The sequence below is a fragment of the Symphalangus syndactylus genome, chromosome 5, assembly GCF_028878055.3.
Source record: "Symphalangus syndactylus isolate Jambi chromosome 5, NHGRI_mSymSyn1-v2.1_pri, whole genome shotgun sequence".
Taxonomy (NCBI): domain Eukaryota; kingdom Metazoa; phylum Chordata; class Mammalia; order Primates; family Hylobatidae; genus Symphalangus; species Symphalangus syndactylus.
In genome coordinates, this window is record NC_072427.2 from 85,834,094 (window position 1) to 85,850,622 (window position 16,529).

The 16,529-nt window shown below is 53.4% G+C and overlaps 1 protein-coding gene across 2 annotated transcripts; it reads left to right on the forward strand.

The window, feature by feature from the left end:
* The first annotated feature begins 1,384 nt into the window (after nucleotides 1-1,384).
* On the forward strand, nucleotides 1,385-14,404 carry SUMO3 (small ubiquitin like modifier 3). Of its 2 annotated transcripts, XM_063640504.1 has the most exons (4): nucleotides 1,385-1,644; nucleotides 5,487-5,615; nucleotides 10,573-10,644; nucleotides 12,981-14,404. In XM_063640504.1, the coding sequence occupies exons 1-4, from the start codon at nucleotides 1,624-1,626 to the stop codon at nucleotides 13,068-13,070; spliced, it is 312 nt and encodes a 103-aa protein (XP_063496574.1). In that variant the 5' UTR covers nucleotides 1,385-1,623; the 3' UTR covers nucleotides 13,071-14,404. The 2 variants fall into 2 exon arrangements, with proteins under 2 accessions (XP_063496574.1, XP_063496575.1); XM_063640505.1 differs by lacking the exon at nucleotides 10,573-10,644 and having other exon boundaries at nucleotides 1,466-1,644.
* The last annotated feature ends 2,125 nt before the right edge of the window (nucleotides 14,405-16,529 follow it).

Sequence of the window (16,529 nt, forward strand, 5' to 3'; positions counted from 1 at the left end):
GGCTGCCGTCATCCACAGCCTGCCGGAGTTTAGCGTGTCTGTGCTACCTACAGTCGTGTTGTTTTATGATTAACGGTGTCTTGGAGTCGATAACTCTCTGAACCCTGCCTGCCCTAGGACACTTCCAGGGCCAGCAATCTGTGGACTCTGAGGCGCCACGTCCCCTCGGAAGGGGCTGGTTGCGAGGCCCCTCCCAGGACAGTCTGAGCTGGCCGCCCACCTCCACATCCTCTGCTGAGGTCTTGGGCTCCAGGTTCCAGAAGGAAGGGACCACACCTTATGACCTGCCTGGGACTGGGGCTGACTCTCAGACCCTCTCCCCGAGAGACTTGAGCAGCCTTCCCCCTCCTAAGTGGGGGCTGTAGCCAAGAAAGTGAATTTTTGATTAGAAGACGGTTTGTGAATTTATGGTCCATGAAGACTTGTCTCCATGGCTTTGCGACGTTGCTCAGTTGGCTGAGCCTTTCCCAGGCAGGACAGAAACGGCTCAGACGCTTAGGTTCAAATTCAGGCCCTGCCATTTCCCAGCTGAGCCTGTGAAGTGCGGCCTCCCCCGCCTTCGGCCGGGCTCACCATCAGATGAGACCTCCGCCACGCCCCGGCTGGCACCACCCTGGCACTCCTGAGGGTAGCAGGGGCGTCCGCCCTCAGGTCAGTTCCATCCGAGGCCCTGGGATCACAGACGTGGAGGCTGGGGCGGGCCGGGCATCCCAGGAATGGAGCCCGCAAGTCCGGGGAGGCCGTCCTGCCGGCCCAGCGCTCCAGCGCGTTTCCCGCGTCCACGCGGTCACCGTTCCGCCGGTACTGGCGGCGTCCAGCCTGGGTTTGCCCGCGCTCGGCGACGGGGTGGCCAAGCTCGGCGCCGCTCACCAGCAGCTGACCTGGGGGTGGTTTGACCTCCCAGTGTCTCAGTCTCTTCATAGGTAAAACGGGTCTTCTTGAGGACGGGTGTGGGGGGCCCGGGGCAGCCCCGTAGGAGCGTTGGCCAAAGGAGCCCGGCCTGGGGCTGACAGAAAACCCCGTTTGCAGGGAGGCGGGTGGCGCCCCCAATCGTCTAGGGTGCTGGCCTGATTCGCGCGGCCTCCGCGGACGGGACCCCGCGGGCCGCCTTCTCCGCTCTGTCCGCGGCTCCTGAGAGGGAACGTCACCCCCAGGGTCCTCCCTCCTCCGCCCCAGGTCCCTGCGGCCATGGGCGGCGGCCCCGGCCTCACTTCCCGGCGCCCCAGGAACGCGGCCCCCAGGAAAGGAGTCGGGGCCCGGGCAACGCAGGGAGGCGGGCAGGGGTCCCCAGGGCCCGGACTCCCCGTAAACGCTCCTGGCCCGCGCCCCACACCGCCCTAGGGCGTCCGCGCCCGCCGGGGTCGCGCGGGACCCGCCCCGTGACGCATCTCCAACAGCCCGGAGCCGCGGCCCGGCCTGCGCGCGCCCGACGCCCCGGGGAGCGCGCCTCGTGCACGCGCACAGCCACGTGACCCCGTGCCGACCAACGGGCGCGCCGGGATTTGGGGGGATAAAGCGCGGCCCCGCGCACAGTTGCGGCGGGAGAGCGGCGGGGCCGAGAGCGTGACTCGCCCGCTCCGCGCTGCTTCCCCCGCGCCGCCTGCCCGCGCCGCCCGCGCAGCCATGTCCGAGGAGAAGCCCAAGGTAAGCGCGGCGCCGCCGCCCGCACGCGCGGCCCTCGCAGGCGTCCCGGGCGCCTCCGCCGCCGCCCGCCGCTCCTGTGGCCCTAGGAGACCGCGGCGCCCACGGGGACCCGCGCCCAGGCCTGCGGCGCCGCCCGCGTCCCCGCCCCTCCCCCGCTCCCGTCCGGCGGCGCCGCTCCCCTCCCCCGCCCGGCGGCGCTCGGCGGCGCTCGGCGGCGCGCCCCGCCCCCAGCCTGGCTCCGCCTCCAGCCCGGCTCCGCCCTCGCCCCGCCCCCACCAGGCTCCGCCCCATCCCCGCCCCCAAGTGGGCCCGCCCAAGGCGCGCCCCTCTCCCCCCCCCGCGAAGGGCGCCGTGCCGCGAGCTCCGTCCCCTCCGGGCCTGGCCACGCCTCCGCTCCACGCCTGTCTTCTCCCCAGCTGGGAAGGCGCGCGCCTAGCGCCTCGTTGACCGCCGGGTGTCGGGCCCCGCGCTGCTGCTCCTGCCGAGCGCGGCGCCCTCGGATCCCGCCCCGGCAGTGTCCCCGAAGCGTCTTTGCGTGGTCCTCTCCTGAGTCATTGCTGGGTGGGGTCGCCCTCTCCCCTGGCATCGCTCTGGGTGCGGGATCCCGTGTCGAGTGCGCGGAGTAGGCTCAGGAACAACCGTCTGGGGTTACCCCCGAGGGTCGCGCTCTGAGGGTCCTGGCCCCTGTGAGCAGCACTGCAGTCCTTCCAGGGCGCCCATCGTGCCCCCGGTATTCACCCACTTCTCCGCATCGCGTCCCGGCCATCGCGTCCCCCAGTGTGCCCCCACCCCTCTCCTTCGTGTCTCTCCAATCGTGCCCCCAGTGTGCACCCACTCCCACCCATCGCGCCCCGTGTGCACCCACCGCCTCCATCGCGCCCCCTGGTGTGCGCCCACCCCTCCCTATTGCGTCGCCTTCTCCATCACACCCCCAGTGTGTGCCCACCCCTCCCCGTCGCGTCCCCCAGTGTGCGCCAACCCCTCTCCATCGCGTCCCCCTTTCCATCACACCCCCAGTGTGCGCCCACCCCTCCCCATCACCCACTCCACGATGTGCGCCCATCCCTCCCCATCATGCCCGCTATAGTGTGTGCCCACCCCTCCCTACCACGCCCCACGGTGTGCGCCCACTTCTCCGCATTGCGCCTCCCCCGCCATGCGCGCCCACCCCTCCTTATCCAGCCTTGGGTGGGCTTTAGTCTCCCCCATTGCCACGCTGGGGTGTGCCTCCCTCCAGTCTCAGTCCTCGGGTATGCACCCTGCATTCAGGTGCCCTGGCCATTTCTTCTTGGGAGGGTCTGTAGTCGCGTTCTCCAGTGTTCATAAAAAGAGAACCTTTCCGAAGCCCTTGGTGTGCACTGTCGGCCTCTATGTTACATCCCAGTGGAAGATGGCTACAGCTAAAGGCTTGTAAGGAGGCTATCTCTGATACTGGCCTGGTCCTGGAGGTGACCACCCTCCCTTTACAGATGAGGGTGGAGGCTCAGTGCCAGACACTGGCGGGAAGTGGGGTGGAACCGTCCGGAACTGTGGTCGCGGCCTCTGTGGAAGTCTGCACTCTGCTTGCTGTGGTCAGACTTCAGGGAAACCTGCCCTATCCAGATGGCATTTGGAGTGACCTTTGCTTTTTACATTTTGACTCCAGTGAAGTCAAAGTTCTCCCACTCTGGGGTTGTTTGAATATTTAAATACTTGTTAAAACTAGGCCAAATATAAATGTCCTTTCTTTATGTTTTTGTAGGTGGTTTCCTCTTAATGAAGAATAAATGTAATAAAATACATATGATACTCATTTTCTCAGCAGTATTTACACTTAACTCTGCCCCGTGGTCAATCTCAGGCTCCAATTCTGTTGAAAACACTTGTTTAATTCCAGAATGACTGAGTGGCTGCCACCTCACAGGCCCCGCTCCTGGTGGGTCCCCTCTGAGCCCATGTGGGAGCAGCTCTGCCCTCTGGGGCTCTGAGGAAGGGGAAGAAGTGGACTCTGGGGCCCAGTGGTGCTGGAAAGAAGAGCTTTTGGGTCAGGCAGGAGAATGGTTCTGACTTCCCTGGATAGCTGAGGTGGAGATTGACTGTAGCAAACTGAGGCCCATGTTTTTAGGGCTTCACTTTTTAACTCATGAGTTCACTTGCTTATTAGGAATTCACCAGGGGTCTGGGACAGATCGTCATTCCTGGTGTCCATCTGTTTGGAGCAGAGGCACTGTGGCCCTGCCCTGCCCCAGCCTCTCTCGGGGCTGCAGCCATTACCCCGTGGGGGCATGTCTGGGCCCTGCATCTGTGCCTTTGAACACACTCATATCTTCCTTCCCTAAAGAAGCCAGTGCATCCTCATGCTTGGGGAAGTGAAGGGGGCTCATGCAGGGGTCCCCACTTCCATCCTGCCTGGAGCTGTTTGCATGCTCTTCCTTCCTAGGCCAGTTTTCCCTGCGCTGGAGGCCACATTCGGGATGGGGGGATGGGGTGTGCCAGCTCACCACTCAGGCTGCCGCCAAGCCACTGGCGTCCCGGGAGTGGGCAGGGGTGTCTGGCCCAAGACTGGAATTGGGGGGCGAGTGCCGCCCCAGGACACGCACCTTCAGGCTCGCAGCTGGAGCCCCTCACCAAGGCCCCTTGCAGGCCACTCTAGCCCCCCTGACAGCACCATACCTCCCCAGGGTCTCCAGGAACCAAGCATGGGTACAGTCCCCGGGTTCACCCTCGGGCAAGCCTTCTACATCCCACTCGCTGTATTTGGGCATCGCTGGGACAGTTGTCCCTCTCCCAGCCAGGGAAGGAAAGGAGAAGTGGAGAGAAAAGGCATGTGATGTACAGTGCTCCCTGAGGGCAGCAGCTCAGCATGGGGTGAAAGGGTACCAGGACGCTCCAGACTTGACTTTCAGAGTGAGCCGGAGGGCCCTGCCTCGTTGCTTCACTCACAAACGACTTCATCCCAGCAGTGCAGGCCGGCAGAGGGGTGCCCCACTTTTCTGCTCAGACTGAGCTGCCCCGAAGTTGGCTCCCAGTCTCTTGACGTCAACTTTTTGCCTCAACTCAAAATGCATTTTCAGGCAACAAGACACCCTGATTGTGCCATTGTTGAGTAGCTTCAAGTATGGCATGAATTAAAAAATAAAATAGTACCACCTACTGCCGTTCAGATAGGACAGTTTGAAACCAGAAAGTACTCGGAGGTGGCTTCCCTCACATTTGCCGATGTCAGGGCAGCAAGAAGGAGCCTGGCCGCCTGCTGTGGGGAGTGGCTGTCCTCAGGTGGATTCCCGAAGTCACCACTCGAATGTCCCACAGGGTTCCTCTGAGTCACAAATGTTTTCTTCTGTTTTTGGTTTCTTTTACTAGTGCTGTATAGCTGCATGACTTTTGGATATGTGTTTTTACTGGTTTCATAAGAATTTTTAAAAAAAGAGATGGGGTCTTGCTATGTTGCCCAGGCTGGTCTCAAACTCCTGGGCTTAAGCCATCCTTCCACGTCAACTCCCAAAGTGCAGGGATAACAGGTGTGAGCCACCGTGCCCAGCCCACAAGAATAACTTTAAAATAAAGATGGATTTTCTCTTATTTTTCCCTAGATTTATTAACCAGGTTTTTTTCTTTGAATTAACAATGTCAGAGGACCATAGACTTGCATTGTTTTACACATGGATGCTTAAGTGGAAGTTAAAAATAAATTCTGTGTAAAAATAAAACCATCACGAGTGACTCTGAATTGCTGGAGAATTTTAAGAATTAGGTTGGTTTTAATGACTTTAAAAAGCCAACAATTACCTAAAGACTTGCCCTTTCAAGTCGCGGTTATTTTGAGACACAGTTTTGAGGCCAGTCTCTGGTGTCTTCTGCAGGAGGGCGTGAAGACAGAGAATGACCACATCAACCTGAAGGTGGCCGGGCAGGATGGCTCTGTGGTGCAGTTCAAGATCAAGAGGCACACACCGCTGAGCAAGCTGATGAAGGCCTACTGCGAGAGGCAGGTGCGGCACCTCGCTCCCCTGCAGGGCCTCCCCATGTGCGTTCCAGGCATCCCCAGAGCACGCGCGTTGGGGCTGGACCCAGATGCAGCTGCTCAAGGCGCCCTCTTCATGGATGGGCAGGCGGGGGCTTGTGCTGTAAACTTGGCCCAGGCTGGGCTTGCCCCCCATGGCCTTTTGTGAGGTGGAGGGACCTAGAGGCTTGGAGAAATGTCGTGGGTTTTTCTTCCTGACAAGGCGGCTGCCCAGGGTGCTGTATTCTCCATGGGGTACTAACATCTGTGAAGTCTGTGATGCTGAAGGCTCTTGGGGGCCTTGCTCAGGTCTGGCCATTCTGGGGCTGCAGGTGGCGTGTGCCCCATGCTGCTGTCATCCCGTCCTTGCGTATGAGCTGGCGTGACCCTGGAGAGACACTGCCCTCATCTGCAGTGTGGTTTTCCATTTTGTTAGGAAAGGCAAGAAAGTGCGTGGTTCTTTCCCCTTCTTCCCCAGTTTCAGGATAATGAGCTGCTTCACTGGCAGTGCCCAGCTGGGTAGATGCCTTCTGGCTGCTGTGTGTGACGTGGTGTGTGTGTGTCTGTTGTTCTTGGTAATGCTGTGGAGGACTCACCCTGGGCCAAGGGGTCCCTCTCTAGGCCACTTCTATGGGCTTTGCCCACCAGCTGCTGCCTGGTGTGTCGGGGGCCCAGCCCTGCAGCCAGGTGCCCTTTCCCAGGGAGCCCTGCTTGCCTGAGTGGGACTTAGAGGCTGCTTTTCTTCAGCCGCTTTGAAAATACAGCAGCTCGTTGCTCTTTTATTTTACTCTTTTGCCTGTGGATTTTCAGTTAGATTTCCTCCTCTTTCCCTCCCACTTTGGGTACCCTGCTCATAGGGGCAGTCACTGGCGACCGCCTTGCATTCTTTATTGGCAAGCAGCCCTTCTGACTTCCTTTCTTCGTGTTTGCTGATGGCAGATCTTATTTTCACCTGCGAAAGGTGAGACTGAGCTTCCAGACACGCCGGCCCCGGTCTTCCCAGCAGAGTGAGTGGCCTGGCGCCGTGCAGGCCCCGTGATCCAGCCTCTGCCTGGTGCTGGACCCTGGCCCTTGTTGGAGTTTGTGCTCCCTGGGCTCGTGGCCACTGTGTGTGTGACTTCCCGGGTGCCCACCTTCTCTGCACTGCGGGATGGCAGGCGTGCGGGGCCGTGTACATGTGGTGGGGGCTCTGCCCTTTCCCTGCTCTCCTGGGGCTCCCCTCCTGCCCCACCTGCACTGCTGCTTGTGAGGCTGGCTGCTCAGCCGTGGTCCAGGGCCTCCTGTTCAAATCCTTCTAGAAACTTGGGTTCTCTCTTGGGTGTTTCCTGGATTAGTCCTCCTCCCTTTTGTGTTTTGTGGTGGAGCACATCCTCCAGGGTCTTGTCAGAACGGGCACAGAAGGGCAGCGTCTTTGAGACACTGCATGGCTGAACGTGACTTTTGCTTTTATAAACCTTCACGCTTCAGTATGTGGCTGCACATAGTATTCTCGGTTGAAACTCTTTTTTTTTTCTTTATTATTATTATTATTATACTTTAAGTTTTAGGGTACATGTGCACAATGTGCAGGTTTGTTACATATGTATCCATGTGCCATGTTGGTGTGCTGTACCCATTAACTCGTCATTTAGCATTAGGTATATCTCCTAATGCTGTCCCTCCCCTCTTTTTTTCTTTTTTATTTCAGAGGTCAGCCATGAGAATAGCTCCCAATGTTAAAAGTGAAAAGTTCACCAGGCATAGTGGCTTATGCCTGTAATCCCAGCACTTTGGGAGGCTGATGTGGGAGGATCACTTGAGGTCAGGAGTTCAAGACCAGCCTGGGCAACACAGGGAGACCCTGTCTCTACGAAACATTAAAAAAATTATCCAGGTGTGGTGGTGCAAGCCTATAGTCCCAGCTACTCAGGAGGCTGAGGTGGGAGGATTGTTTGAGCCCAGGAGGTGGAGGCTGCAGGGAGCTGAGGTCGTATCACTGCTCCAGCCTGGGTGACAGAGCAAGACCCTGTCTCAAGAAAAAAAAAAAAATGGTGAGAAGTTCAGTGGATTCTGATTCTCTGTGCTTTGTAACTTGGTTTTTCTCTGGAAGTATCTGGGACCATATTCTGGCATTCCAGTGTTCCCTTATGTGCCTCAGAGGTGGGTGATTTTCTCACTCATGCTGCTGGGTACTTTATGGGTCTGGATGTTTATTTTTATTCAGGAAATACACCTTATGTTAGTTCTTTGATAATTTGTGTCCTTCTCCAGACTCTGTTCCCTCTTCTTGGAGTTCCTGTTTCTCCTGCTGCTCATTGTCCTAGATATTTTAAATTTGATAATTTTTCTCCCATTTTGCTTTGGGCTTTATTGTTGCATTTGGGCTCCTTTCCTGGAGGTCATTTCAACTTTATCTTTCCACTTTCTGTGGACATTCTCATCTCTGTCACGATTTTTAATTTCCAAAAGTTCTTTTTTCTTTCTGTTCTTTGAGTGTTCTTTTTTTCTCAGTAGCAATTTATTTATTTTTTTGAGACAGGGTCTCACTCTGTCCCCCAGGCTGGAGCGCAGTGGTGTGATCACGGTTCACTGCAGCCTTGAGCCCTGGGGCTCAAGTGATCCTCCCGCCTCAGCCTCCCGAGTAGGTGGGACTCCAGGTACACGCCACCACGCCTGGCTCACTTTTTTATTTTGTGGAGATGGGGTCTCCTTATGTGGTCCAGGCTGGTCTCCAATTCCTGGGCTCAAGCGATCCTTCTGCCTCGGTCTCCCAAATTGCTGGGATTACAGGTGTGAGCCACCGCACCCATCCTCAGTAGCAATTGTTTTCTGAAGGTAGTAGTATTTTTTACTTCCCATAGAATTTGAATCGTGAGTGTAGGTGTGTGTGGTGTGTATGTCCGTGTCTTAGTGCATGTGTATGTGTGGGTGTGTGCATGTGTGTGTGTGGGTGTGTGCATGTGTGGGTGTGTGCATGTGTGTGTGCATGTGTGCGTGGGTGTGTGCATGTGTGTGTGCGTGCATATCTGTGTATGTGTGGGTGTGTGCATGTGTGTGTGTGCATGTGCGGTTGTGTGCGTGTGTGTGTGCATGCGCAGGTGTGTGTGCATGTGTGTGTATGGGTGTGTGCATGTGCGGGTGTGTGCATGTGTGTGTGCACGCGTGTGTGCATGCGTGTGTGGGTGTGTGCGTGTGTGGGTGTGTGCGTGTGTGTGTGCATGTGCGTGTGTGTGTGCATGTGTGTGTGTGCGCGTGTGTGTGGGCCTGTGTTGGGAGTGTTCTCCTGCCTCCTTCCTGTCCGTTCTCCTCTGCGCTCCTCCCCTCCTCTCTGGGCTGCTGCACAGTGAGCCTTTCCCTGACTGCTCTCACGCAGGCTGACTTCTGTGCAAGCATGGAGCACCGGGAAGCTGCTGAAAAGCTGTGTACATGGATGGCTGTGCTGCCAGGGCTGTGCATCCACATGGGGTGATCTGTCTAGATTGCAGGTTCTGGAGGCACCCAGATGCTACAGTTTGAGAATTGAGTCCTCCAGGCTCCGGCCAGCCTCCTGGGGGCACATCTGGAGGGGAGAGGGGGCTTGGCGCGCAGTGTTGAGGGCTCGTGCTTTCATGGGCCTGTTTCCACCCTGCGCCTGGAGCTCTGCACCCACCTCTTGAGAAAGCAGATCTCCTGTGTGCTGCCGTGGGAGGCACAGGGTTGTGGGGGTCCTGCCTGAGGGGTCTGCATGTGAACTTCCAGGCAGCTGTTCAGAATCAGCCGCCTGCCACAGCTCTGCCTCACAGGTCGGGGTGTGCCCAGTCCCTCCGCCCTAGGATACTAGTCCAGTGTCCATCAGACCACCAGTGTCCACGCCTCAGTAGCCTCTGGCTCAGCCCAGCATTGACATCTCTTCCCATCCCCACTCCCATTTTCTTTGTCCTTCCTGTTTGTGCCTTTTTCATTTACGTCATTTCAGTGGGGTTTCCGGAGGGAGCAGAGATGCACGTTTTAACCCCGTCTGTCCTGTTTCAGTTAAATCAGAACTGCTCGTTGAGGAAATGTTTCTGCCCCTGATCACATTTCTCCATTCCCTCAGGACGCAGAAAGGCTGCGTGCTCTCCTTCCTGCTGCCCTCCTCAAGGCCAAAGTCATGGTGGTGACTGCTCCCTGGCCTCACGCAGCCTTCTTATCTGTCCCTCATTGGCACACAACCTGTTCCTTGCTGAGAACTTTGTTAAGGGGGGAAGTAGTGGTGCCAGCATTGTAGAAGTTCTACTCGGCTTCTGGAAGGAAATGGGAGGGATGACCCAGGACAGGTCAGGGCACCAGGACAGAGAAGATTCAGTGTTTGAACTGACGATTCCACACGGCCACTGCACTGAGAAACTTTGATTGAAAAGCTAGCCACTGGAAGGTTAGTATTCACCCGGCGGCTCATTTACCCTCCCCTGGCACATCACCAATGCTAGTCCAGCTTTTTTCCTGCTCCTCAGAGATCTCCTGGCTGACAGCTGTCTGAGCTAGCATTACCGCGACATGTTACCCTTCCTCACCTGGGTTTCGTATGTAAAGAAAGGGTAGATTTTAGAGGCAGATGAGTTTGGATGTTAGTCTAGGACATCTCTTGTTTTCTGGTGTTTGAAGGAAAGTCAGCTTTCCTTCTGCCATGGACAACTTACCTATCTGCTTTGAAACTGAACTGCCACTGATTTGGCTTTAAGAAGTTCCCAGTATGCAATGGTGTAACAAAACCCGGGTTGAAAATGAGCTGTTTTAGCTCATCAGAGAGAAGATGGTAGAAGAGTGGGTTCTGAAAGCAGTGGTGTCAGGCACCGTGTGAAAGAGATTGTAGGCCCACTGGTGAGTTTTTAATACTGAGCTGGATCATAAATCTGCATATCAGAATGCTGATACTTGGATTAAAATATTTGATTTTTGAATTAAGCTACATCTGGAAATATTTAATGGCCATTGCTTTTCCTTTTCAGGGCTTGTCAATGAGACAGATTAGATTCAGGTTCGACGGGCAACCAATTAATGAAACTGACACTCCAGCACAGGTATGGAGCTGGCTTCGCGTGGTTCCAGGGCAACTTCCAATTTGCGTGGGGTAACTGCCATTTGGGATACGCTTATTTGAGAATCGTAGATGGCAGCTCATACAGAATGCCTTCCTTTTTTTTTCTTAATGATATTGATTATTAGATTATTTATTTTTCAAATTTTAAATTTAAATTTTCAAATGAGAAAACTGCTTTGCAGACATCATTCTTGCTGTTTGGAGATGGAGCCAAGTGCTGGGCCCCTCCTCATTGTAAGGGAAGCGGGGGTGCAAGGACCACTCAGTGGCCCCTTCCCACTCATCGTCTGGACACCTGCCGTTGTAGCCCGTGTGCAGCTCAGGGCCCAGCTGGATTCTTGTGCCCTTTAAGCATCTTGCACAAGTGACGTGGGTGGGCAGAATGTGCCATAACACCTGATTATCAGTCTGCACAGCTCGTTTCTCTCAGGCACATGCCGAAATGAATGAGATTTCATCTATCACGTCGCAGGGCATCATACTGTCGTGGAAAGAGCTTTGGACTTGGAAACAGACTTTTTTTTTTTTTTTTTTGAGACACAGTCTCGCTGTGTTGCCCAGGCTAGAGTGCAGTGGCGTAGTCTCGGTTCACTGTGCAAGCTCTGCCTCCTGGGTTCACGCCATTCTCCTGCCTCAGCCTCCCGAGTAGCTGGGACTACAGGTGCCTGCCACCACTCCTGGCTAATTTTTTTTGTATTTTTAGTAGAGAAGGGGTTTCACCATGTTAGCCAGGATGGTCTCGATCTCCTGACCTTGTGATCTGCCCGCCTCGGCCGCCCAAAGTGCTGGGATTACAGGCATGAGCTACCGCGCCTGGCCAAAACAGACTTTTTTTTTAAACTTGGTTCAAGTTGCAGCTCTTGTCATTTGTCAGCTGATGGCCCTGTGACCAACCGTCACTTCATCTTGTGGAGTCTCAGTTTTGTCTGTCCATAAATGGAACTAATACCTGCTTTTTCTCCCTTTCACAGTTGTGAGAATCCACTGGAATGTTTTATGTGGAAATATTTTTGCAAAACATTTAACATTTTAAATATTTAATATTCAGTATTTAAAAAACATTGAAAACATCTTTGCAATAAGTATCCATTTCTAGCTGCTTTGGGAAGTCTACACACCGCTGAGACAGTGGCAGCTCTGGGAGTGTTCACCAGGGAGAAGCTGCTGAGAGCAGCTGAGCAGGGAGGGCCTCATGGAGTCTCTGGGGCGTGACTGGGGGTCAGGGGGCAGGCTGCGGACAGGTGGACCGAGAGGCAGAGGGAGCCCTGCCTGGGGGCTCTCCCTCCAGCCCGTAGTGTCGGTGGCAGGGTGAGGGTGGCCGACAGCCCTGATGGGACTCCTTTCCATTTGGGAGCATGACTGCTTCCAGCCTTGCTGAGTCTCTGTAGGAACTGGCAGAAGCTTCCTCTTGCTTAGAGGATGGAAGAAGATCAGGGTGGGTGTTTTGCGCCCACTGTGTCGGGAGGAGAGAAGTGAGCGGGGGTGTTGCACTACCTTGCCTGGGCTTTGAACGGGGAGGGGCGGGGAGAAGCCGGCAGTGGACCCTCACTTGACGGGCCGTTCTGTGAGCTGGGGGCTTTGGCTTTCATGGCATGGTCCCCCGCACTTGGTATGAATCGCAAGCCATGGGGCCGGGCGCGGTGGCTCAAGCCTGTAATCCCAGCACTTTGGGAGGCCGAGGCGGGCGGATCATGAGGTCAGGAGATCGAGACCATCCTGGCTAACACGGTGAAACCCCGTCTCTACTAAAAATACAAAAAATTAGCCGGGCGTGTTGGCGGGCCCCTGTAGTCCCAGCTACTCGGGAGGCTGAGGCAGGAGAATGGCGTGAACCCGGGAGCCGGAGCTTGCAGTGAGCCAAGATCGCACCACTGCACTCCAGCCTGGGCAACAGAGCGAGACTCCGTCTCAAAAAAAAAAAAAAAAAAAAAAAAAAGAATCGCAAGCCTCCTGTGGGTCGTAGGACTCTCTGCTCCTAATCAGATGTTCTTAATTAGAATCTGATTTTGTGTAATTTTCAGTAAGAATTTTAGACATTTCAGTTTATCTTCTAGACTCAGTTTTTCTCTCAGTTAACATTTTAGCTTTGAATCTGCTTCTGTGAGTTTTGTTAGGGGAAGCTTGCTGAACCCTAAGGGCTGTAGAGAGCACACAGCAATGCCTCTTCCATGCGTGCTGAGCTGCAGTGAGGGGACGGACAAGAGCCAAGGTGTGACCAGGTGATGTCGCTAGTGTCAGGGAGGATCTTCCCACTGTCTGATGAAAACTAACAGGCTCCCCTCTCTCTCGCTGTGCCTGTTGTGACAACCATGACAGCTGGAGATGGAGGACGAGGACACCATTGACGTGTTCCAGCAGCAGACAGGAGGTGCGCCGGAGAGCAGCCTGGCAGGGCACAGTTTCTAGAGGGCCTGTCCCCAGCCCGGGCCATCCGTCCTCGCATTGCTGTTGAATGGTGAGCACGTGACCATGCCGACCACAAAGGCGTCTGCGGAAACTCGAGGACATTCACCACAATGATTTTCCTCTCTTTGATGTACTTCAAGTGCAACTCAAAACTATATCTGCAGGGATGAATCTGTAACTTAAATTGGGCCAATCAGAATTGTTATCTTTGTTCAGGTAAAATGAGTTGCAAGATATTTTGGGTTTTTTTGTGCGTTCATTTGTGTTCCCCGCCCCCCAAAACATTTTTTTAACCCCAAAATTGTAGCCTGAATGTTCGCTTTTAGTCTGGCCAGGAATCTGACTCCTGAGTTGGTTGCCTCTCCCCTGCTCACTCCAGTCACATAGAGAATTGGTGTTTCCCGCAGTGGGGATGCAGCTGTTAGACAGGTATTGGGGGCAAGGTGGGTAGGGAGGACAGACTGTCACTTGCTGTTACAGGCACAGGTGATTAAAATGCTAAATATTGCAAATTTAAGCTTTGTCAGTATATGGAAAAGTTGAAGGGAAAATACTGGAATGCTTCTTCAAAGGTTAAAAAATAACCGAGTCTTTTGGTAGTTTGACCCCACATGCTCTCTGGCCCTCAAGCATGTAACCTCGGGGTCTGAGGCCCAGGACCCACCCCCTGCCACCCCTCCCACCCCACTCCCTGCTCAGTACCTGTTGCCTGTTGGTACACAGGCAAGGATTGGCACAACCAAAATTGGCTTTTTTCTTCCTCTTAATATTGAAGAAATTCCCACATTTCTCATTTGGTAATGGTGTTGTGGCCTCAGATTTCTTCTAGTATTTGCTTCTGATGAATAATTATGGTCTATACATTAAAAAGTAAGATTAAGTATTGCTGAATTTGCAGTTATGTTGTCGTGTATAAGAGCTACTTTCAAGTGTGGTTACAAATGAACCCATGGAATGATGACTTCATGTTCTTCTCGTGGGTTTGTGCCGTGCTGCTTTCCAAATATGTATTGAATTTATGCATTAGTCTGGTGATTTCAGTTCTGTGAAATATTTTGGGATCTATACCAATTAAACATCTTCATAGTTCTGCCTATTGTCCTTCCCGGAGGCTCCATTGCTGCTTGGTGGCCATTCTCTGCCTTTTGTAGTCACCTGAACAACGACCCATCATCTCTTGCTTGCTTGAAATCTTGCTGAAATGTTCTCATTTCCTGTTTGCTGTATGGGCTGGGGTGGGATGTTTGTTGCCTCTGTTGTGTTTATTCACCAATTTGTACATTATTTGTTGTCCTTTACTACTGTAAACAGTAAATATAGTTTGGTATTCTGTCTCTTGGCTTCTACTAAACACTGCATTTGAAGGTTGGGGCGTACTGGTACAATTCAGTGTTTGAATTGACCATTCCGCGCGGCCACTGCACTGAGAAACTTTGATTGAGAAGCTAGCCGCTGGAAGGTTAGTATTCACCTGGCAGCTCATTTCCCCTCCCCTGGCACATCACCAACGCTAGTCCAGCCTTCTTCCTGCTGAGGGAAGCATCCTCTCCTCAGAGCCCTCCTGGCTGACAGCTGTCTGAGCTAGCATCACTGTGACGTGTTACCCTCCCTCTCCTGGGTTTCCTATGTCAAGAAAGGGTGGATTTTAGAGGCAGATGAGCTTGAGTGTTAGTCTAGGACATCTCTCGTTTTCTGGTGTTTGAATGTAAGTCGGCTTTCCTTCTGCCATGGACAACTTACCTATCTGCTTTGAAACTGAACTGACATTGATTTGGCTTTAAGAATTTCCCAGTATGCAATAGTGTAACAAAACTCAGGTTGAAAATGAGCTGTTTTAGCCCATCAGTTGAGTGAACCCAAGGTGAAGAAAGATGGGCAGCTGTGGAGATGGAACACGTGATACGCCCGCACCAGGAAGAGTGCATGGATTAAGGCACAATACAGAGATGGAGACATCTGCCAGATTCCCTAGGCAGCCTGGGGCGAAGCGGCTGCCAAAATCCATGAGGAAAGGGATGTGTCCCAGGCACCGTAGGTTAGATGAGAATAATGGCCAGGAGCGTTATGTGGATGTATTAGGGCAGCGCTGCTTGAACTTCCACCCACACCTCACAGCAGAACCAGCAGGATGTCCTTTCTTTCTAAAAAAGATTTGTAGAGATGGGGGTCTCACTATATTGCTGTATTAGTGCACTCTCACATTACTATAAAGAACTACCTGAGACTGGGTAATTTATAAAGAAAAGAGGTTTAATTGACTCATAGTTCTATAGGCTGTACAGGAAGCATGGCTAGGCAGGCCTCAGGAAACTTACAATCATGGCAGAAGAGGAAGGGCATGGACACAAATCCAAACCATAAATCAGTTGCCCAAGCTGACCTCAGACTCCTGGCCTCAAGTGATCCTCCTGCCTCAGCCTCCCAAGTAGTTGGGATTACAGGCATGAGCCACGGTGCCCAACAAAGGTATGTTCTTGCAGTTGTCTTTTTTCTGAGATGTATGCAAATGGTACAGAAAAATACATCTGTTGGGATTACTATTTTCAGGAACATTACTCATGTGAAACTGACTCCAAGAATCTTTGGGTTGAATTGATGCTCCTGGAGGAGAGAGGCCCTATTTATTCTGGTATCTACGCCTGGGGTCCCAACTGGAACTTCTCGTTTTTGCACCGAAAGGTTCACATCCCAGGAACCCCCACTCCCAGGAAACTTGAGTTGTCATCTTAGCCATGCTGTAGGAGTGCCCAGCTGGAAACGCGTGATGTTCACGGGAAAACCCCACCATATAACATGGGTTAAGCTGTGAGGTCCTTTTTATATTTCAGAACTTTAGTTGCTAAAGATAGAAAGCATTAATTTTATTCTGTACAGTTGGCCTCCCCAGGGTGTGCTGCCATGCAGTATTACACACTGGCTGCTCAGAATCCCTGGGACTCCAGTGCCACTTGATCCAAGTTGAGAGTTGCACGAGTTAGCCAATTAAAATACAGGATGCCCAGCGAAACTTGAATTTCACATAAGGTACTGAACGATGACCATGAAATGTTGCAGAGAGCCTGGTTCTCTGAAGATAAGGTGTTGTAACACCCCTGTTGAGGGGAAAGACTGCCATCTTGTTTCAGCAACTCATATTTTGGATTTTTGTCACTTGAAGCTGAAGCTAATCCTGATAGAAGTTGTAAAGCACATTTCTGAAAAATAATAATTGGAGAACATACAGTGTTCTACAGTAAGATGTCTGGAAAAGATTGATAAAATTATGAAGACATCAAGCATATGATGTTACAGTGAGCATCACGGCATTGACAGTAATGCTTTATTGCCCACATTTCCCGTAACTGGAATAGGGGAGCCGCTTTCCTTTAGTAGCACTGGACAGACTGCCTTGGGGTGTGGGGTGCTGTCTGATTAGAGAGAGAGCAGCTCTTGAATGGGGGAGGAAACACCTCCACTGTG

What these genes read in the sequence shown, in the direction of transcription:
- SUMO3 (XM_063640504.1), top strand. Translation starts at nt 1,624, where the DNA reads ATGTCCGAGGAGAAGCCCAAG. An exon ending in TGTCCGAGGAGAAGCCCAAG is followed by an intron (nt 1,645 to 5,486) that starts GTAAGCGCGGCG and finishes TGTCTTCTGCAG; the next exon opens with GAGGGCGTGAAGACAGAGAA. An exon ending in AGGCCTACTGCGAGAGGCAG is followed by an intron (nt 5,616 to 10,572) that starts GTGCGGCACCTC and finishes TTTCCTTTTCAG; the next exon opens with GGCTTGTCAATGAGACAGAT.